Genomic DNA, 24,719 nt, shown 5'->3' with positions numbered 1-24,719 from the left:
TCACTAAGGAATGTATGGTAAGTCAATAAAGCCTAGGCTGGACCAAATCTTTGCCCAAGGTGTTCTCACTTCCTATAGAGCCCCTATCACTAAGGCTTACTGGGATCCCAGTTCTAACAATAATTACTATGTGCCAGACACCATACTGGGCTTCCCTAATGGCTCAGTGGTAAAGAACCTTCCTGCCAATGCAAGAGACATGGGTTCAGTCCTGAGGTTGGGAAGATCCCCTGGAGAAGGGAATGGCAACCCAATCCAGGATTCTTGCCTGGGAAATCCCGTGGATAGAGGAGCCTGGTGGGCTACTGTCCATGGAGTTGCAAAAGAGTCAGACACGACTCAGCAACTAAACCACAAACAAGACTCCATATTATGAGGTTTGTATATTTTTGCAATTCTAACTATAACCTCGCAAGACTCACATTATTTCTATTTTATAGAACAAGAAACTAAGGTTTAGCAATGCTGAGTACATTATGCAAGGTCCGCTAGCTAATAAAGAAAGGAACTAGGTTTCGAATCCACATCTGTCCAATTCCAAAGCCCATGCTCACCCTATGTGTTGCAAGTTTTCCCATTTGCTTTGGACTGTTTTAGTGTTGTTTTTTTTTTGCTTTGTTTTGGCTGTCTATCATACAAAGTTTCTCACTTAAATCAGTAGAATTCAACTAAGCTCTCTAAGTTTCACAAAATTGTGCCAGTAGTCTATCACAACACTCATTTTTGCTAATTTCAGTTTTCTCCTCTATTAACTGAAAAAGGTACAAAAGCAAAGCCCATGGACTTCCCTGGTGGTCCAGTGGTTAACAACCTGACTGCCAATGCAAGGCACTCACGTTTATTTCCCTAGTCCAAGATGATTCTACATGCCTCGGGACAACTAAGCCTGTGTGCTACAACTATTGAGCCCACACACCACAACTAGTGAATTCACACACACTAGAGCCCATGCTTCACAACAAGAGATACCACTTCAATGGAAGCCCATGTGGTATAATGAAGACCCAGTGCAGCCAAAAATGAAGTAAATAACAATTTTTTTTAAAAAGCAAGCCCCTCTTGAATTTTGCTATGAAACCAAGATTCTCAAAGATATCAAACTCATTAATAATTATTACATTACACTGACTCTGAGCTAATAATTCTTGCTTCTGTAATGGAAATAAATATTTATTTAAGGTGAAATTTTCTTGGGGACTTCACTCATTCTGTAGAATGAATTCAGTAAACATTTACAAGTCAATGAATCTCTATACTATCCAAATATGTCACATAAAATCTATACTTTCTCCAAAGCATCTTTTGATTTTACCAAAATGTAATATGAAAGGAAGTTGTCAGGTTATTTTAATGAGAAAAAATTATATTAAGATTATAAACTATAGCAAATGTAGTATTATCCACACAATAGAAGATAATTAAAAAAAGACAAAATTTGGAAAACAACTCCTAGTGTATTTAATTGACTTATATACATAAAATGAGAGTGTGCTGTGCATCTCTCAGCAGGCTGACTTAAGGATCTGATATTGGTACAGGACTTTACAAGGAAAATACCAAAACAATGACATCATAAATCCTACCTATATAGGATTAGCTCATCTGACTCAATTTCTCATTCTGAATGACATCTAGGCATACTGGATATATGTGCAGAAGGAATGGGATTCCAAAAAGTTATATTTTCATTTTTTGTACTAAGACTGGGGAAAACTTTTACCTTGCCATATTGAAATATTAGCTAGCAGAGAAATGACCTTTCTTTTATGTAGAAATAACAATTTTGGTAAACCTGGTTCTCTTTTCCCTCTGTCTCAGATGAGATGGTTTTCCATTGTTAGACAGCTCACTTTGACCTTTAATATCCTAGGGGTTGTGTGCATGTACTGGAATTACTATGTGTCCCTGAGAGACTGGTCTGGAACACTGATATCCACTTAAGACTGTACACTCCTATTTATTTAGTACAGAGAATGATTAAAATTATGCACAACCAGATACTTAATGCAATATGCACACAGAGATTAAAATGCTTTTCAGTGGTAATAGTGACAATGATAAAGATAGTAAATGTGTCAAGTAATTAGTACAAAAAATTGGGGTGCAAATGTACAACCTCCTGAAGTCAAGCACAATTAAAAAAAAAAACCATAAATTGATTTAACGTGATGCTGCATGTAGTTCAGGTAGGTTTTTCTCAGTGTTATTCAGAAAAAGAGAATCTAAGTTCGTTTCCCCTTCTTGCCATCTGAAATGGCCCTGGACTTAACTTATCCCATCACTAAAAATTTTTACTGGCACCACTTTGAAGGATGTAAAATATAGTAGCTTTTCAGGTATGAGAAGGAGCCTCATGGGAAACTATATTCAGCAGAGTTGTAGAATACTTTTGCATCAGATTTTTAAAAATGATGTTTTCTTTGTATCGTGTTTAGACTCTCAACTTTTTTCTGGCCTCCACTCAACCATGGCATATATAACTTGAATGTGCCTAAAACAAGGCCAATTCTTTGTCAAATATATTATTTGCAACCAGAACTGAATCAAGGCCAATTTGAGGCTAAATGCAGCATCTAGACTGATGATGATGACTATTCTTATTATGCTAGAGCTTAATGTAGAGAAAGACCAAAGGGATAAGAAATGACATATTGGCTTCTGGTAAGAATATGAAAAAGAAATCATCAAAATAATCAGAGTCTGAAAAAAGCTCCTCATGGAAACTACTGCAGATGGACATATATAATAAATATCCACAATACAGTAAGAATATGGACTATAATAATGATAGTAGAAGTTGTAGCTCAGCAGCAGCAGTAGTAGTAATGAAATTCCCTTGCTATAGAGACTTAAAAATTTAAGACATATACAAAACGCTCACCATATAGGTCAATTATAGAACTGTCACTGTGTTTACTAACATGTTGGAAAAGAAGGCCGGACAAAGTGACAGTAGTTCAGTTCGTGAGTAACAGAGATGATGCTGTTAAAGTGCTACACTCAATATAAAGCAAATTTAGAAAACTCAGCAGTGCACACACGGCTGCAAAAGGTTAGTTTTCATTCCAATCCCAAAGAACAGCAATGCCATAGAATGTTCAAATCACCATATAATTGCACTCAAATCATGTGCCAGGGAGGTAATACTCAAAACCTTCAAGCTAGGCTTCAACAGGACATGCACCAAGAACTTCCAGATGTACAAGCTGGATATAGAAAAGGCAGTGGAACTCAAGAGCAAATTGCCAACATCTGCTGGATCATAGAAAAAGCAAGGGAATTCAGAAAAACATTTACTTCTGCTTCATTGACTACACTAAAGTCTTTGACTGTGTGGATCACAACAAACTGTGGAAAATTCTTAAAGAGATGGGAATACCTGACCATCTTACCCGCCTCCTGAGAAACCTCTATGCTGGTGAAGGAGCAACAGTTAGAACCAGACATGGAACAATGAACTAGCTCAAAACTGGGAAAGGAGTACATCAAGGCTGTATATGTCACCCTACTTATTTAACTTCTATGCAAAGATAGCATGAAAAATTCTAGGCTAGATGAATCACAAGCTGGAATCAAGTCAAGATTGCCAGATGAAATATCAACAACCTCAGATATGCAGATGATACCACTTTAATGGCAGAAAATGAGGAGGACCTAAAGAGCCTCTTGATGAGGGTGAAAGAGGAGAGTGAAAAAGCTGGCTTGAAACACAACATTCAAAAAACTAAGATCATGGCATTCAGACCCATCACTTCATGGCAAATAGATGGGGAAAAAAGTGGAAATAGTGACAGGCTTTATTTTCTTGGGCTCCAAATTCACTGCAGATTGTGACTACAGCCATGAAATTAAAAGACACTTGCTCCTTGGAAGAAAAGGAGCAAAGCTATGAGAAACCTAGATAGCATATTAAAAAGCAGAAGCATCATATTTTACCAACAAAGGTCCATACAGTCAACACTATGGTTTCTCCAGTACTCATGTATGGATGTGAGAGTTAGACCATAAAGAAGAATTGATGCTTTTGAACTATGGTGTTGGAGAAGAATCTTTGGAGTCTCTTGGACTGCAAGGAGATCAAACCAGTCAATCCTAAAGGAAACCAACCCTGAATATTCACTGGAATGACTGATGCTGAAGCTGAAGCTCTAATATTTTGCCACCTGATATGAAGAGCTGACTAATTGGAGAAGACCCTGATGCTGGGAAAGACTGAAGGCAGGAGGAGAAGGGGGCAACAGAGGATGAGATGATTGGCTGGCATCACTAACTCCAGGAAACAGTGAAAGACAGGGAAGCTTGGCGTGCCTCATTCCATGGGGTTGGAAAGAGTTGGACACAACTTAGCAACAACAACAACAACAAACAAATAACTGCAGGGCCATAGGAAACCATGAAGAAACGTAGCTTTACTACTTCAGCTCTCCATCAGAAAAAAAAATATATTATTATAGTTACCATTTCTTTGGAACCTACTATATCTTGACATCACTGTGAGTTTGACAATGGAGATTTACTAGCCTGCTTCAAATTCTATTGACATACAGATAAGACGTAGCACTGTATGAGTGTAAAAATGAATATTTTTATTGAACTCTGATGGTGTGAGCTGGAATTCAGGAAGTCTGGCTTTGACTAAATGTCAAAACCATAACATCTGGCACTGATATATGGAAATGTTTATATAAACTTTTGATAACTATGAGTATATTCTTCAGAGATCAGTTACTTCGACTAATCTCTATTTCTTATCAAGTAATAGACACACCTCTGCAGGATGATTTAGATTGCTCATGCAAAAGAAGAGCATTTTCTTGTCACAGTAAATAAAGTATAAGAAAATCTGAGCATGGTCTGTTTTCTGTGGCTACATGCATCATCTCCAATCTTTACACTGTCCTTGCAAAATAGGAATTACTTAGTATAATGTTATATCTAAAACTACTGATGTTCAGAGTCCATAACTAACTGTCTTAAGGGCACATTTCTAATAAATGGCACAACTGGAAATCAGTGGTCCATCTGATTCCAGACTCCTTGCTCTTTTATATGCAAACAGCTCTGCCTCTTGAGAACACCCTAATGCTGGGAAAGATAGAGGGTAGAAGGAAGGGGGTGACAGATGATGATATGGTTGGATGGCATCATTGACTCAATGGACATGAGTTTGAGCAAACTCCAGGAGATAGTGAAGGACAGGGAAGCCTGGCGTGCTGCAGTCCATAGGGCCACAGAGAGTTGGACACAACTAGGCAGCTGAACAACAACAACTGCCTCTTGAAAAGTCTACAACAGAGAAAAATCCAATCCATTAGTTAACGTATTCAACAAATATTTCTGAGCGTCTGTTATGTTCCAGGTGTTGAAGATACTGTGCTAAACATCAAGCCATGCCTGCATGGGTCTTACATTCCAGCGAGAGGAAAATAAGAGTTCATATGCTGTGAAGGAAAATAAAGCAGTCATGGCTATAAAGTGTGATGGGAGGAGGGAAGCTATTTGAGTGAGTGATGAGAGAAGGCTTCCAACAGACAATATTTAAGTGAAGACATGCAAGAAGGGAAGGACTGGGCTTCATGAACACCTGGTGAGAGCCCATCAAGAAAAGGGACCAGCAAGTAGAAGGCCTCAGAAATGGAACTGTACCTGCCACATCCAAGTTAAACCAAAAGGCCAGTACTGCTATTACGTATCTATTGCTATATTCTCAGTGAATGAGGTGGAGAGCTCTGGGAGAAGGAAGCTGGAGAGTCAAGACCAGACTGTGGAGAGCCCATGGCCAACACAAGTCAGCTGAAGTTTATTTGAAGGCCGAGGTAAAGCCATTTACCTGTATATGAAGAGAGGAGGCAAGCTCTGATTCCCATTTATTAAGCTGGGGCAGTAACACACTTTAAGATTTCACAGTGACACTGAATGGGTGAAACACTAATAGAGTAGACAATCTCCTCAAAAAAGACAGAACTTTTCTTGTTCAAAAAGTTTTCTCAAGGAGGATGTAAAACAAGATTAGCGATACATTCAAACCCTGTCCAAGTCTCCATATTCCACAAAGGCTCCCAGGCATACGTATTGGCCCGTGACAGATCCCTTATTAGTGCTTGTTTTGTTCTTTCTCTATTAGGAACTAACATTTGGGATTCTTGTTTTAACTCCTTCTCCCAAAATGCGCATCCATCCTCTGTCATCTCAGTCATGCATAGGGCTGGATACTGAGCAGGAGTTCCATACTTACCATACTTACTTGTGAAGCCTGACTGAATTAACAACATGTAATATGGTAGGGTTCTTCATTTCAGAGCTAGTGAGACCTTCCATTTCAGTAATAATGTGGACAATACTGAGAGTGCCTATTTATCCAAATTCAAAAGCTATCTGGAGCTTAACAAAGGGTACTTTATATTCTAATAACTTCTTTCTGATTTATACTTTTTGGAGACCAAAGTGATAACCAGCACTCCCCATTTGTCTGTTCCATAATCAACCTACCAAGATCCAACTAGTTTAATCAAATTTGACAGTGTAACAAAAAACACAACCTAATTTTGGTCTTTGTGGGTTCAGCATGCAAATTTTCTTAAAGGAGTGGTGTTAATACAAAAAGAAAAGTTATAGACATAAATTACTTTCAGGGATGAAAGCTAATTGTTCACCACCAAAGAAAAACTGTCCAATCCAGTTTCTCAAAATGGACAGCATTCAGAAAGTGTACTTGATCTAAACTACTGATAAAGAATAAATATATTAATACACACACAACGTTGAACACTTGTCTTTCCTCTTTTCACAAAAAACTGTTAGCTTTATGAATCTCAGCAAAGGAAATTCATGATGTCTTTCCATCAATTTTTACAAAGGTGCTAAAAAGCCATTTAGTTGGTATACTTCTCTGTGGTTTAATTGAATCCAATATGAACAATTTTAAATATATCTAAAGAAAAGCAAATCAGTAAAGAGAGAAACAGAGAAAATATTTCATGCCTTTATTAAGAGCAATTCTTTTCTTATCATGATCCCATTCTTATTTTGATATATATCAAATTGGTTTAGGAATGTACATGCTTTAGTCAGAGTTATCATCTACTTCAGTAATTTCTAAACTTTCTATTCTGTAACAGAATTCATTTAAGCACATAAATATTGTTGAGGTGCTCAGTCATGTCCAACTCTTTGTGACCCCGTGCACTACAGCTCACCAGGCTTCCCTATCCTTTACTATCTTCCAGAATTTGCTCAAACTCATGTCCATTGAGTCAATGATGTCATCCAACCATCTCATCCTCTGTCACCCACTTCTCCTCCTGCCCTCAATCTTTCTCAGCATCAGAGTCTTTTCCAATGAGTCGGCTCTTCCCATCAGGTAGCCAAAGTATTGGAACTTCAGCTTCAGCATCACTCCTTCCAGTGAATATTCAGGGTTGATTGCCTTTAGGAGTGACTGGTTTGATCTCCTTGCAGTCCAAGGGACTCTCAAGAGTCTTCTATAGCACCACAGTTTAAAGCATCAGCTCCTCAGCACTCAGCCTTCATTATGGTCGAACTCTCACATCTGTACCTGACTCCTGGAAAAACCACAGCTTTGACTATATGGACCTTTGTCAGCAAAGTGATATCCCTGCTTTTTAATACATTGTCTAGGTTTGTCACAGCTTTTCTTCCAAGGAGCATCTTTTAATTTCATAGCTACAGTCTCCATCTGAAGTGATTTTGGAGCCCAAGAAAATAAAGTCTATCACTGTTTCCATTGTTTCCCCTTCAATTTGCCATGAAGTGATGGGACCAGATGCCATGAACTTCATTATTTGAATGTTGAGTTTTAAGCCAGGTTTTTCACTCTCCTTTTTCACCCTCATCAAGAGGCTCTTTAGTTCCTCTTGGCTTTCTGCCATAAAGGTCGTGTCATCCGCATATCTGAGGTTATTGACACTTCTCCCGGCAATCTTGATTGCAGCTTGTGATTCATCCAGCCTGGCATTTCACATGATATACTCTGCATATAAGTTAAATAAGCAGGGTGACAATATACAGCCTTGACATTCTCCTTTCCCAATTTGGAACCAGTCCATTGTTCCATGTTCGGTTCTAACTGTTGCTTCTTGACAGGCATAGGGGTTTCTCAGGGTGAAGGTAAGGTGGTCTGATATTTCTATCTCTAAGAATTTCCCACAGTTTGTTGTGATCCATACAGCCAAAGGTTTTATAGTGTAGTCAAAGAAGCAGAAGTAGATGTTTCTCAGAATTCCCTTGCTTTTTCTGTGATCCAGAGAATGTTGGCAATTTGATCTTGAGTTCCTCTGCTTTTTCTATATCCAGCTTGTTCATCTGGAAGTTCTCGGTTTGTGTACCATTGAAGCCTAGCTTGAAGGATTTTAAGCATTACTTCCCTAGCACATGAAATGAGTGCAATTGGGTGATAGTTTAAAGATTTTTTTGGCATTGCCTTTGGGATTGGAATGAAAACTGACCTTGAGCAGTCATGTGGCCAGTGCTGAATTTTCCAAATTTGCTTTATATTGATTGCAGCACTTTAACAGCATCACTCTGAAAAAGTTTGTTATTATATTGTTTTAAGGACAAAGTGGTTCTAATGTGCTTTCTGATATTCAACTAAATCAACGAATTTACTTTTTGTGCATTATGAAGGAACAAATAAGAAGACTGTCATGAAATCTGGCAGAGAGGATAATTTATTTACAACTGAGCTTAATTAACTGAAAAGAACCTTACCAATCATTTAGTTCTACCCTGTTTTCAGATGAGACAATTCCATAGATGTCACTGCTCCAGAACTACAGCGGTTCAAGCTCAAACGCCAGATATTTCCCATTTGTATTTCCTGACAGTACCAATTTACATGAAAGGGGATATTTAACTGCATTACCTTCAAGGCCTACTCAAATGCCACCTCCTCTATGAAGCCTCTCCTATTCTTCCCAGCAAGAATGAATTTCATTCTCCTCTACAGATCACATGGCTTCCTTCATGGCTCAGACGGTAAAGCGTCTGCCTACAATGCAGGAGACCCAGGTTCGATCCTGGGTCGGGAAGATCCCCTGGAGAAGGAAATGGCAACCCACTCTAGCACTCTTAAAATCCCATGGATGGAGGAGCCTGGTAGGCTACATACAGTCCATGGGGTCGCAAAGAGTCAGACACAACCGAGAGACTTCACTTTCTTTCATTTTCTACAGATCAGGCTATGGTACTTTATCTATGCCTCTCCTACAAAGATAAGGCATGAAAAATAAGCAATCATTTTTTCACCGCATTTCTATCATAAATTTCATATTCCTGTTGGAAAGATATTTGAGTCACTTCTGTATCCCACAGCACAGTACAATACCCTGTTCTTAGCAGGTATATGGTGCATCATTGATGTTGCTGCTAAGTCGCTTCAGTTGTGTCTGACTCTATGTGACCCCATAAACGGCAGCACACCAGGCTCCCCTGTCCCTGGGATTCTCCAGGCAAGAACACAGGAGTGGGTTGCCATTTTCTTCTCCAATGCATGAAAGTGAAAGCGAAGTCGCTCAGTCGTGTCCGACTCTTAGCAACCCCATGGACTGCAGCCCACCAGGCTCTCCATCCATGGGATTTTCCAGGCAAGAGTACTGGAGTGGGGTGCCATTGCCTTCTCCGATCATTGATGTTAGCCATACCCAAATCTTTATGATTGAAAGAGCTGATCATTTTACTTTTTAAAGCCAATTTACTAGATTGAATTGGTCTCTAAATACTCTCAAAAGTTATAAAGAATTCATAAAACTCAATATCATGATAAATAATCCATTAAAAATGGGCAAAGGCTCTAAAAGACATTTTCCCAAAAACACATATAAATCGTCAACAGGCACGTGAAAAGGTACTCAACATCACCAATCGTCAGGGAAATGGAAATGCAAATCAAAACCACAAAGAGATGTCACCTGGTATCTTAGAACGGTTATCATCAAGTCAAACAGACAAAAGATAGCAAACGCTGGTGAGGATGTGGACAAAAGGAAACCCAAGTACACTGTCAGTGGTATTGTAAATTGATACAGCAACTATGGAAAACAGTATAAAAGTTCCTCCCCAAATGAAAAACGATCCAGCAATTCTACTTCAGGGACCATATCAGAAAGAAACAAACATGCTATGTCAAAGACATATCTGCATCCATAAATTCATAGCAGCATTATTTACAATAGCCAAGGCATGAAAGAATCCAACTGTTGACCAACAGATGAAAGGATAAAGTCTATATGTATATTTATATCAGTTCAGTTCAGTCGCTCAGCCATGTCCGACTCTTTGCGACCCCATGAATGGCAGCACGCCAGGCCTCCCTGTTCATCACCAACTCCCAGAATTCACCCAGATTCATGTCCATCAAGTCAGTGATGCCATCCAGCCATCTCATCCTCTGTCGTCCCCTTCTCCTCCTGCCCCAATCCCTCCCAGCATCAGAGTCTTCTCCAATGAGTCAACTCTTCGCATGAGGTGGCCAAAGTAACTGGAGTTTCAGCTTTAGCATCATTCCTTCCAAAGAAATCCCAGGGCTGATCTCCTTCAGAATGGACTGGTTGTATCTCCTTGCAGTCCAAGGGACTCTCAAGAGTCTTCCCCAATACCACAGTTTAAAAGCATCAATTCTTCGGCACTCAGCCTTCTTCACATATATATATATTTCAGCCATTAAAAAAAAAGAAATTCCCACCATTTGTGACAACATGGATGGAGCTCAAGGGCATTATGCTAAGAGGAATAAGTCAGACAGAGAAACACAAATACTGTTACGATCTCACTTAATTAAAGAATTAAAAAAAAAATAACTCGGGGGGAAAAAAAAAAGATCAGACTTATGGTTACCAGAGGTTGGAGGTGAGGGGAGGGGGAACTGGCTGAAGTAGGGTGGTCAAAAGATACAAACTTCCAGTTCCAAGATAAGTAAGTACCAGGAATATAATGTAAAACATGATGACTATAGTTTACACTGCTGTGGGGTAGATTTGAAAGTTGTCAAGAGAGTAAATTCAAAGAGTTCTCATTACAAGGAGAAAAACATTTTTTTCTTTCTTTCTTATATATGAGATGATGGATGTTCACTAAACTTACTATGGTAATCATTTCCCAATACTATATGTAAGTCAACTTATGCTATATACCTTAAACTTATACAGTGCTGTATGTCAATTATATCTCAATTAAACTAAAATAAAAAATAAAGATAAATAAAGCTATAACCAATGCAATAAATAAATACTCTCAAATTATATTTCCATTTTCCTTCTAGAATAAATAGAAAACTTTGATGCAAAGGCTACCTTGGTTCCTAGGCCTCCCATGCATTACCAGCTATCAGAGATGTGAAAACTAGGCCCGTAGGCTCCCAGTGACCTTGCTCTTCTTACCAGGAACATGTCTGGACACTAGGGCAGCTACTTCTCCAGACCCTTCAGGAGTCTGCATCACCTTACCCAGTGTGAACAAATTAGAAAGATATGCAAGAAAAGATAAGCAGTTTATGTGACCAGGAATTTCATATCTACTCTGCTTTCAGAACATAAAGAAAGGGGAGGGGCCTGAAAAGAATGTCTCAGGAGAGTCCTACTCACATGGAACAGAAATGTGCCTTTGATTTGCAAAAAGACTAGCGCAAAATAAAGAATCCCTTCTTATTTTATGAAGAATCGTAACATTCCTCAATTCACACCCACTGTCTCAAGAGTAATAATCCTAACTGCTCTCTGTTGAGGGCTTAGTGTAAGTCACTGTGCTAAGTGTCTCAAAGATTCTCCTCTTCAGGGACTTTCTCAGTGTTTCAGTGGCTGGGACTCCACGCTCCCAAGACAGGGGGCCCAGGTTTGACCCCTGGTCAGGGAACCAGACCCCGCATGCCCCAACTAAGACCTGGCATAGCCAAATAGATACATAAGTATTTTTTTTTAAGATTTTTTTTTCTATTTTGTCCCATGACATAACTTAATAAATATACAAAGTTAAGCAGCATGTTTTAATTTAATCATGATTTCCTTCTCAGTTTTAGAAGGATTAAAGACATAGGGCTGCTGCTTCTAAATTTTAAATGTTGTGGGTACATCATTCTACCAGATAACCATTCATCAAAGATCTAAGGTTTGAGGACTTTTTAAAGCCTTGTTGGCAAACATGGAATGTATGCCTCTTTTAAACACATCACAGATATCACTTAGGTTTGTGATAATGCCACTTTGCTGACTTCCTACCACCAGAACAGAACCTGGTGCTTTCTTCACTTCGGTGGTCTGTTTTCTACGTTGCCCTTTTGATCCTAAGGAAACTACACCAACTCAGGTTCATTTTGATTAATATGCATCATCAAATATACTCCGAACAAAAGAGTGCTCTGCAATATGGAAGCAATGTCACACACTCCACAGGGGAAACGGGCTATGAGTGAAACAGCTCTCACTCAGAACAGATATTAAGATGTTAGTGTTTCATGTTTTTATCAGTGAGTTACTTCTTAAGTTAGTCTTCCCCGTAAAAGTTCCACATCTTTTTAATCAGCACTGTGAAACTTTGGCCATTGAAAGAAAAAGAAAAGCTACCAGTACTTTACTAGAAAGCTCTGAAACTGAAAAGCATTTAAAGCTTCAAAATGACCCTATGTTTCATTGGTTACCTAATACACAGCATTATACAACCTCAAATAAGCTATTTTTTAAACCATGGTTCTGACAATTCCAAGTTTAAATGGGGAGAGGAAGATTTACTTTATATGAAAAGATTTAGGATCACTTTTAGTTCTCTTTTTTAATTCAGTCCTCTGTCTCTTTCTGTCCCTCTCCCTATCTGCCTGTCTCTATCAACATGCACACACAACCCCACACACATACACTCTTGAGACTAATAATAGTCTGTTTAATGAAACTCAAGGCATCTGTGGAATTATTACAAGAAATTATTTTGTACCTAGTTTTAGACTGAATGATTTACTGCATTTCCCTTAATCGGTAAGTTGCATATTCATTGCTGGATTTTCCTCTCACTGCTGTCACTTAACTTGTCACGCAGAATAGGGCAAATCAGGGTCAGTTTATATAAGCGGCATCAATCTGAAGAACTTCATCGGTCTTTATTTCAAGGCATTATGCAAAGAAAACTGACACTAAGAGAGCCTTAACTGACAGCAAATGAAATCAATCAGCAAATCACTAAGCCATAATAAACTCACTCAATTTGTAGATAACCCTTCCTTTCCCAGGTCTTCACCTAGGCAGTCCATCAAACACTGTTTTGTGTTTTTTTTTTTTTTTTTGTCCAAGTAGCTGCAATGAATAGCAATTCTGTTGTAGCATTTGAGAGTTCAAGTGTGCGCAGGCTTCAGTCTCGAAATAATGAGCATTAAAAGGTATTATCGAGTAGGGTTATACTCAAATAAGCCTTCAAAAATGAAAAAAAAGATACAGAGAGTCAAGTTTGGGATTTAGCTTTTGCCTCCTAATGTTAATGGCAAAGAAATGCTGTTCATATCATTCAGCAGATTTTCTGCTTTGGGCTACCTGGAACTGAAAATTGCAACAACAACAAAAAAAGCTCTTTACTTTCATATGTTTTGTGTTTTTGATTTTATCTGGTGTGTCTCAAACATTTCACATTCAGGCAAAATAATGTTAACATCTCAGAGTTGGAATCTGATGTTCAAAAAACAAATTAAACGGCATAAATAAAGGCAAGAAGATGAGTTAAAAGAATATTTTAAAATAACATGTGACAATAATAGTAATGCTTAAATTACTCTGTAGAATAATTACTCAGAAGTGTATGGTGGGCATTCACCAAAGTGTCAGCCCATGGCTTTATACTGACCTGTAAGGAAACACGAGAGTTGTCGAATATTTTATTCTTTTTATTGCATGTTTCTACTAACATGAAACCTGTATCAAACATGTCATCAGTCAAAAGTCTCCAAGAGTCAAAACACTAAAACATTCCCTTAATGTACTTAGGTTACTTTTCCTGAAACCCAGGCCTATTTGCAGTTCAGTCTAACATAGCTTATATTAATTTCGCATTTCACAATATAGAAGCACCCTCACATGTACATTATCCTATCTGATCTCCCCACAACTCTGTGAGTGAAAGCAAGACAGGCTTCACCACCTCCATTTAAAGATGAGGAAATAGGGGGCTCGGGGCCATTGAGTGACCTGCCAAGACGGTTAAATTACAGAGCCAGGACTTCAATCCAGGCATTCTGACTCTCCACACAGGCTTTCTCCAATACTACATCGCTTGCCTCTTTCCCCAGCACACGGCATTATTTTCTCTCCTCCAAATTGCCATTCTGATCAGCATGATATTTCCAGCAAACTCAATGACATATAGAAAATTGCACAGATTCACAGTTGCTAACCTCCTCATCATCTGATTTACTTCTTGTCTTTTAGAAGGGCAAAAATCTCAACCTGAGATTGAAAATAAGTGAGTTTACACCTGATCAAGGAACGTTTATAAGCCAAATATTTAAAGGAAAACAATTTAAAAACTACTTATGAATGCTGTTTAATTTTCAAAGTACTTTCATCCATGTCATGGGATCCTCACAACTGCCCCAAGATGCAGGAGGGCACGTATCATCATCTCCATGTTACAGGTGACAAGCTGATGCACCAGAAGAAGTAAGCGCTGGAAGCTCACAGACGGTGATATTAGCAGAGAACCCCAGCAGCACTCCTAGTACCACAAGGACGATAATTCATGCTCATCCTTCACAAGAAAAGACAATGTGTTTTCCATGAGAAAAAGACAATCACTAGCTAAAATAATGAGGATTCCTGTTACCTGGGTAATTTATGTCTATGGGGAAAGGATTCCATCTGTTCTGGGGCTAATTCTATTATTTTTAGATAAAGTTGTATAACCTCTTCAACTTTTTGTGATAGTGACTTGGCTATGATTTTACTTTCTTCCAAATTATTCTCCCTAGTAAAAAAGGAAGAAATGATACCCCTCCCCCCAAAAAAAAAACTAGGAAAAAAGACTTCATTTTAAATAATTCCTATCAGATTTTACTTAGTGTTAGTTCAGATTGCTGATACCAGGTCATATCCATAGGGAATAATTCATGAATATTTTCAGCTGAGTCAAGGAGTCAGTCACAAGATTCCTCAATATAACATTCTGTGTAGCAGAAGCTTTATATAGACATATTTCCTTGCCCTCATGTTATCCTGTGATTTTCCAAAGGCAAAGAGATTAAAGTCCCAACAGGGGGAAAGAAAACCCCTCATTTCAGATCACCACTAACCTGAAATAAAATCCATGATACAAGACGTAAAATATCCCATCAGCTAACCATTAAAAAAAAACAAAAACTTTTTAGTACTTCTAGTCTTAACAGATATTTATTTTTTAAAGAAATGTTAGCTATCATTTGATCCCCAAGATTATGTTTTAACTACAAACAAAAATACTTTTTTTAAAACAGCAAGTCCTTTAAAATAAAATACAGGGACTAAGAAAACGATGGTTGCATATAACACCTGGTAAAATATCTGGACCAAAACCCATAATTTCACATTTTTACTCTCAAGATTCTGCCCTAAAATTCTGACTGATGTATCCCCTATCCCCTCCAGCACCACCACTAAAAAAAAGAGGGGAAATTAAAGTGCACATCACAGAGGGTGAGGAAGGGAAGGAAGGAGGAAGGGAGTCAGGGAGCGTGAGGGCACTTAGGTGATGATACCTGATCTGTTCTGACGGTGACTGACGTGTGAGGCTGTTTCCAGCAGTCTTCCTGGTCAACAAAAACTAAAATGTCCTGTAACCTTAGGAGAAGATACAGATTCAGGACAAGGCATAATTCACAATGAGGATAAATCAATGTTTAAATGCTATTATTTAATTATTTAACCACTGTTATACCTAGTCTTCCCTGGCGGCTCAGTCAGTAAAGAGTCTGCCTGCAATGTGGGAGACCTAGGTTCAATCCCTGGGTCAGAAAGATCCCCTGGGGAAGGAAATGGCAACCCACTCCAGTATTCTCGCCTGGAGAATTCCATGAACAGAAGAGCCTGGTGGGCTACAGTCCATGGGGTCACAAAGAATCAGACACGACTGAGTGACTAACACTTTCATTTTCACTTTCACCCCAATTAGCAACAGACCCTAAAACTGGTCCTTCTGTACACATCAACATCTTCCTTCTCTTCATATTTTGTTTCATTTAGCATCCCTCATAGCTGCAGTACCAGCAAGTTTTGAAGAAACTGAATGTCTGTTTGTGCACTGTCAAATCTTCAGAATAGAATTCTAAAACTTGAACTAACAAATAACAAAAATATTTTCTCTGACAATATTACGTCAGAAAATGCCATTTATTCTTGCTGGTGTCAACATGAAAAATAAACTCACTAATTCTTATATTCATCCTTCAGTTAGGCTCAAATCCAGGACATTTATATTCCTCATTGACACAATTTATATTCTGTGGAATTGGAGATTAGAGCTGTCAAGCTCTAAATGAGACCAAAGATGGCTTTTTTCCCATCAAAATGCATTTGTTCTCAGATGAACTATATGATTTTTCCAGCTAATTGTTTTCCCCTAACAAACTGCTCCTCCCTTGGAAGAACTTGCCATCCTTTGAAGAAGGTAGCGTTTCAACATTCTCTTTGATGCCACAACCAAAATCTAAAATCATATTATGTTTTTAAATTTAAAAGATATTTCAAGTTTTAGAATTTAAAGAGAACCACACACTCACTGATAACAAGTTTAGATAATCCTCAAATCTTTTTGATACTTTTAGTACAAAAATGACCCCACTTACCAAAAAGGTCAGATTTCCAATAATGTCAAACATTCAAAGCACAATCATGGACTCAAAAATAAGTGAAAAAGAATATCTGTGAGACAAACAGCTGTCACAAAATATATTCTTTTTACTTCACCATGGTGACTCTTAGACTAAACCCTGACAACTCTGTGAGACAGTGAGACCCAGGGAGGACTGACATCTGAAAAGCAGGGAAGACCTAAATTATATAAAGAAGGTAAAATTTTCTTTTAGAATCAGAAACTAAAGAACTATACTTAAAAAAGAAAAAACTAAAGAACTAATAGAAGTCATTTAGTCTTTTAGGGACAGTTGGGGGATTTTACATAGCATTATAGATATTTAGTGAGATTTTCATTTAAAATGGTTGATTTTCATGTTTTAAAAAATAATCAGATATCTGAAAATTCATTTATGGGGACGGAATAAGTTGAAGAAAATATCTAAATAATACAAGCTTCCAAGCAAAATTCTCTAACATTTCTTTAATTTCTAATTGTGCCCAAATGAACATGATTCTTGTACAATTAGAAGCCTGTTGCATCAAGCAGTATAACGGGGAACACATGTAAAAAATTATTAAGCATGGCTGATTCTTGATATTTTTATTCCCTGACAGTTTAGTACTTAGGTACAGATATTTATTTCTTTCTTATCTACATTAAAAAAAAATCCTTTCAAGATGCTCTTTTATGATTTAACTTTATAAACACAACAAAATAGCTGGAAGAAATTTCTATGCCTGGAAAGTAAGTTAAATGTAAAAAAAACACAGTATCCCAAAAGTTGTGGGTATAATACATAACAAACAACCATACCAAGTAAGGACTTCATAATAACACAGTAGGTTATGGGTGATTAAAGGATTACTGGATTTATGGTGAAGACTCTATTGTTTAAAATCTTCATAAATAAATGGTTTCACGATGAAGCCTTTCTAATGAAGTGTTTATAAACATATATTTATAAAACATACTACATTTCCAGAGGTAAAGTTATTGTGCACTAAGCCTTACACACTTTTACGAGATGGTTCAGGGGACTTTTCCTTTTAAATGAAGTGGGTTTAGAAGTTTAAAAAATGATCCCAAATTTCTTAAAGGCCTGCACAGACTTAGGCACAGCAGCTTCCCGAGTCAACCTGTCTAGTGCCTGAAATCAAGGCTTCGTGCACTGGGGCCTCCTCTGTGTGAGGCAGGGTTCTGAGCTCTGATGGTGTGACTGTGAACAAAATCAAGTTCTTGGCCTCATGAAGCTTTCACGCTGGTGGAAAGCTAATAAACAGTAAGTGCTTACTATGTACCTGTTACTATTCCAAGCACTTCAATGGATTAACTCATTCAATCATTACACCCAGTTTGAAACTTCTATTATTTTCATTTTATAGATGAAGAGGCTGAAATACGCAATTTAAGTAACATTTCCCATTAACCTCTTTTGGATTCTATTTTTGCCATGATCTTCTCACAAAAGAAACTATATTTTACAGACAGACCCTACTCTTTATTTTTGTTTCCTCTCAGCTATCTTAAAATACACACACACACACACACACACACACACACACACACACTATGCCATGGTGCACAGAAGGCAGAAAGGCATGGTTAAAAGAATGAACAGACCAGTGACCCTACTCACTGGATATGTGACCTTTAACAATTTTCTTCATCTTAATAAATTTCAGTTTATTCTTTTGGAAAATGGAAAAAGCAGAGCACCCATCATTTATAGGATTGTTGCAAGGATTAAATTAGAAAGTAAATGTAAGGTGTTTATTTAGCACAGTAACTGGTATGGAATAAGCATGCAATAATATCAATAATATTAACATTGATATTGTTCTGTGTTGGTTATCGTTGAATGGGAATGGAGGCACAGACACTTACTGGATGTCTGCTAATATTTTTCAGATATGAAAAGCATCATACAATCATTGAAAAAACAGAATTCAAAGTATAAGACAATGAGTAATAGGTATTACCTTAATAAATTACGGGCAGAATATCTTTTCTTACAAAGTCCTCTGCATTCACACTGTACTGGGTTTTTCAGCTAAAGTTAACTTGTCTAATCTAGGTGTTTTATTTTTTGTCCAGTATCCTAGTAGACTAATATGCTGCTATTAAGGAGATAAAAGCCAAGGAATAATAGTTCTAAACTTGCCATAGGATCTTAGACAGGGGTTCACTGGCAACTTGGCCTCACTGGAACATCAAGTAACAAGGAAAAGTAAATAGAGAGCTAAAGTTGATCTTGACCAAAACTAAAAGCTTTGAAGAAACAAGAAAGAATGAAAGAACCAAATGGAAAGATACAAAGAAAAGATCCTAAGTGGTGCTGGAGAAGATTTTTGAGAGTCCCTTGGACATCAAGGAGATCAAACCGGTTAATCCTAAAGGAAATCAACCCTGAATATTCATTGGAAGGACTGATGCTGAAGTTCCAATACTTTGGCCACCTGATGCAAAGAGCCAACTCACTCGAAAAGACCTGATGCTGGGAAAGACTGAGGGCAGGAGGAGAAGGGGTCAACAGAGGATGAAATCGTTGGGTGGCCTCACCAACTCAATGAACATTAGTTTGAGCAAATTCCAGGAGATAGTGAAGAACAGGGAAGCCTGGCATGCTGCAGTCCATGGGGATGTAAAGAATCAGACACGATTTAGCAACTGAACAACAACCACCATTTCTTAAAAAAACAAAACACATGCCAAAAAAAAAAACACCCACACACCCCAAAAGTAATAAAATCAAGCTATACTACTGTCACTGATCTCATCTTCACAAGGTGTCTCATACTGCAGTATGTGGGTGTGCACTAACAAGAGCCACCCTGCTTGTCTGCTGCCTTTGTGCTGGGCACTGTGCTCCCCACTTCACATGCACTGCCTCATCCAAACTCAGTACAAGCCTGAGGAACTGTTAGCATTCCACTTGGTTGCAGATCAGGAAACTGAGGCTAAAAGCTAGCACATCACAGAGACTAGCCAAACTATCTCCTGTAGGAGTGTATCAGTCACACACTCTTCTGGGTTCAGAGAGATAAGGTAATCCGTTCATCCTCTCAGCCTTCAGTTGTGCTCACTGGTCTTCCCTCCATCCAGGATTATACCTATAAGAAAGCATGCCCCCTTGGAAACAACAGACAGTGGCTATCTAGGAAAACGTCAGCTCCTACTGCTCTAAATGACAGTTAAATATTTTGGCCAAATAATTCAGACACTACCACATCCTGCACAGTGGGCCTCTCCTCGTCGTAATCAAAGGTGAGGCACACTTTGAACAGTCCACCTCACCAGCACAGATTACAAAGTTAAACAAATAGTGAATTCCATGTTGCATACTTAGTGTAAGTATATACACATATACATACATACACACACACACACACACACACACACACACACACAACATACACATACTGCAAAGGTGAAAAGTTGAATTCCATAATATTAGCCTATCAAATGGAAGCAAAACTTTCTATCTGTGAATGTGTCCACAATACACCATAAACTATGATCTACCTCATATACAGATGCATAATGTATACTTTATAAATGGAAGAAAAACTCCACCACAGATTTCAAAGGCTTTATGCTTACCATTTAACACACATGTCTTGATTTTTACTGTCAGATTTTACCAGTTCAGGCTTTTCAGTCAAATATACCTAGACTTAAACCCAGACTCTAGGCCCTGCCATTTACTTGCTGTTGATCTGAGGAGAGTTATCTGCTATATTTGTTGTTTGTCAATTGTAAAATGAAAATAATGCTGTCTGCTTCACAGGCCCATTGTAAGAATTAATTCAGATCACTTATTTATAGAGCTAAGCATGATACTAGCTACACAGTAAGTGCTCAGTAAAATGGCAGTTATAATTATTATAATTAAGGTCTTCAACTAATACAGTGCCTTTCTCCTCAAAGTACTCCATATCACTAATTGCATGCCTGCATGCATGTGCATGCACACGTGTGCACCTGAAAAACTATTATGGCCCAAATCATGTGCTCTTCTCTGCATACTTAACCAAAACATATATTACTAAACTATAATGCATATTAGAGCACACCAATATAAACTTAAGTGTTTAGGTATATGGCAACCCATATAACTATTTTTATTAGAACTTGGGAAAGATAGTAGTTTAAAATACAAGCTTATACATTTCCTTCTTGCTATTCACAGATGTCAGAACTCTAGAAAGTTCATGTTTTGCTTTAAAAAATGGCATTCCTAGGAATCAGTCTCTTTCCAAATCATCAAAATCTAGAGTTTGGGAGAAGTATTTATTTGTGAATTATGACAAGTACTAAGCCCTAGGAGATTCTAAATTAAGATAACCAAGTAAAGGATTATTTTACAACCACTAGAAAAATATCAAATCATATTGTACTCACATATAATAAAATTTTAAATGTACATCTTAATCTTGAACTAAATAATAGTATAGTATGTTAGTCTATAACTAAAAATAAGTGTCTTATGCTTTGCTGTATAATTACATATATTTTACTATAATATGTGGACATTCTAATGAAAGAAGCAAGTATTTTTTCTTTGTTGAGTATTAATTTGAGTACTAATAACAAATTAAATTAGGGTATGGAGCATGTAGGAAAAAATTAACATAGCCCAACTTGTACTGACATTAATTTTGTGCAAAGTTAAAATTTCACAGGGTCATAAACTTCAAGAATGAAAAAGTTCATCTCAAATCTCAAAATGTGAAGCAGAGACAGAGTTTTAAGAGATATTTCTCTTAAATACACTGAAAACTTTAGGGTTTTATTGAACAAGGACAACCTCTTTTGGAATTATCAGGCTCCCTATAGTTTATATAACTTTGATAGATTTTTGTAATAAAGAAATTGGACATTAAAGAGAGAATAAAATACATACTAAATTTTGTTTTGTCTGATTAAAAAATATTTTTAAGCCTAAGGAAAAAAAAAATCACAATAACCTAACAGTAATCTAGAACAGAAGGCTAGCTGCAGCTTCTGAAAATAAATATTTTTATTAAGTTTAAAGTTATTTAAGGTTTTATGATTTGGTGCTTTGAGTTTTATAAATTAAATAACTCCTTTGGCACATATTAATTACAATGTTCATTAAAACTAATCACTAAAGTATAAAATACTCTTCATGCAAAGAAGAGCTAGGTTCTAGATTTGTTGAAATTACCACCTAAGAATATTGGATATATTTTGGAATTAACATTGAAAAATGTCAAATATCTCCCCTGATAATTTTATCTAAAGTGGTTTATTTTAAAAGAATTAGAGCTACAAATTCAGACAAGCTTGAAGAGATAACAGCCTAGTGTCTTATTGTCGTCTGCTGCCCAGAAAGAATGTTAATACTGTACTGAGCTATGAAACATATATTTTTTTCCTTGGTAAAAAATACTTTTCTGATTATTTAAGGGGCTAGTTCTAGGCTCTGAAGAAAAAAATACAATTACTTGTGAAACATAGTGTTACATGACAGAAGAAAAATGAGGAAAAATTATTTGCATCTCCTTTAAGTTAGTCGCAAGACTTTGAGGCTTCTTCCATTCTCCCCAGTATGTGCAATTTATTTTTCTACATGTGTCAGTAGCAAACAATGTTATTTAGACTCTAACCTGGCACGCTACAACCTCTGGCCCGCCCTTGAGCCCCTCCATTGCAAAGGTCTCCAGGTGCAGTCTGGGTAGCTGCAGGGTGAAGTCATTCCTACTTGCCGCAGTCCGTGACAGCGAGATCTGATCTCTGACCTAAAGGGAAAAAAATAGCATCAATGGTAATTCCCCTTCAGACACATTAACTGGGATGAACTGGGTCCCCTTGAGCCCACTGAGTGGACTTGCATTGATCGCTAGACCTGAAATCCATGAATAAATTTAGGACTAATTGATTTTTCGTTGCAAATAAATCTCTAATTCAGAGTGCTGGGGGAGAATGTTAAGAAGAAAAAGCATCCTCCTGCTTGAAATGAGCAGAGGGAAGAAGAGTCGCTGGAGCTCTTCTGATCAAGAGGTTTTGAATTATTTTTTTCACTGTTCCACCCTCAAAAGAAAAAGGAAACAAGGAAAAACAAGCCCACAAGAATCAAAAATAAACAGCAATCTCTTACTTATTCACACTCTCTTAATAACATATTTAATTTAAACAGTATTAATGGGTATATATTAAAGAAGATAGTTATTAGGCACTAGTCTTCGAGAAGACAACTTCAGTACCTACTCTAGAATAAAAACAAACATGTTCAACACACAAGGAGACTTAAAAATACACTAGCAAGAGGTTTGTTTGCTCTCTTTACTCTTATTAAATGTGAATCTTAATGATTAAATACATATAAACCAACTTGGTCACATGACTTCTAAATAAGATAATGGATAAAATCAGTAGTATTTGTACTATACTTGAAGTGTTGAGAAAGGCAACAATACAAACACATCACAGATACGATATGGGAGAAATACCAATTCGCAAGCCAGTCTCTGCATCACATGCAGTTGATATTACACTGCCACCTTCTGGACAAATGAGAAATACTCACTATATAATATGAATAAAAGAAAATGCTTAGAAACAGGTATTTTCATTTTTAATTTCCAAATTTAGTAAAAGCCTCAAAAATTCCACAGTTTAATTTTAAGATCAGTAGGCTCTAATCTTTAATCACATAGTTTAATGAGAAGAGTTTTCATATGTAAGCATATTTCCTAACTTTTCTTATGCCTGAAGAGGTTTTAAAATTTTATCTCTTTGACACTGTGTCTTTGATAAAGAGTATACAACTAGCTTAAAGTCACAGGACGAAATGAGTTTTTACAAGGTAGCAAAGGGCAAGAATGGGGAGAACCACCATTGTTCAAATACCTGTATTTATATCTCTAGTTTTATCTTGGCAACTTCATATATAACTTGGTAATAATAAATGATAGGAACCCTCACCTTCATTTTCCTATTCCATTCGGGTAGCTTGTAAAACTTTGAATTATTTCTTACTCTATGAATGAACTATCATACAACATAAGGTTTCCTTACGTCAGCAAACACACACACACATGATGACATCTTTCATAGTTTGTGCTAATCTAGGCTATAAACATCCTTATCCTCCTAAGATGAGCTGAAGAATTTTCTGCCAATAACTGCATGTCAAAGTGTATGCTGTAAAACATACACTATAATGCAATTTGTATAATAGTGTGAGTACAATAGTCATACCAGAGTCCCAATACAGAATGCATATATTTATCTGTAACAAACACTCTCTAGTCTTCAGTTAGGATGAGAACACTTTTAACTCACTTAACAAAATAAATCACATTCTACAAATGCCTTTGCTTGAGGTTTTATATTTTATATGCATGGACACCTTCTCTTGCTCTTTTTTTTTTTTTGTCACCAATCTGCACTCAGATAAAAGAAAACATTAATGTGGATTAAGGTCCTGAGAATTTATCAACATCAAACCACTAGTGTTGTGCCTTCTACCCTTCTGAACAACAGTCAATAGATCTAAATATTTTACTGCACCCTGGCCAATTCATTGTTTGATGTTTAAAAACTCACCCAGAATCAAAGAAAATTTATTAAATTTGAGCCCCCAAATGAGATACTATTAGCTTTGAAAGTCAAGTTTAACTGCGATATTGATGATTCTCTTTTTTCTGTGACAAAATCCACTAGGGAAATCCTGGATGTCAAAGTACAAAAGCAGATTGCTAATATGGGCAAAGGGTGGGAGGGCAGGGGGTGGGGGGCGGCTATGAGCAACGTAGGTACGATCCACAACACACTCCAGGCGCTGGCGGTCCTTTAACCCGATTAATATCAGGCATCATACTTCATCTGTGAGGTCTGACATACAGGAACAGTAAGCCACATTGTATATCCTCTAAATAAAC

At 37.3% G+C, this 24,719-nt stretch overlaps 1 protein-coding gene across 1 annotated transcript in view; it reads right to left on the bottom strand.

The window, feature by feature from the left end:
* CCDC171 (coiled-coil domain containing 171) overlaps positions 1-24,719 on the bottom strand; it is a 338,272-nt gene that overhangs the window by 74,755 nt on the left and 238,798 nt on the right. Inside the window, 1 exon segment of the mRNA XM_070375929.1 lies at positions 22,443-22,574. Within this exon segment, the coding sequence (XP_070232030.1) occupies positions 22,443-22,574 (132 nt within the window).

This window comes from Bos mutus, chromosome 8, assembly GCF_027580195.1.
Source record: "Bos mutus isolate GX-2022 chromosome 8, NWIPB_WYAK_1.1, whole genome shotgun sequence".
NCBI lineage: Eukaryota > Metazoa > Chordata > Mammalia > Artiodactyla > Bovidae > Bos > Bos mutus.
The sequence above is the reverse complement of the archived record's forward strand: the minus strand, read 5'-3'. Positions and strand labels throughout refer to the sequence as shown.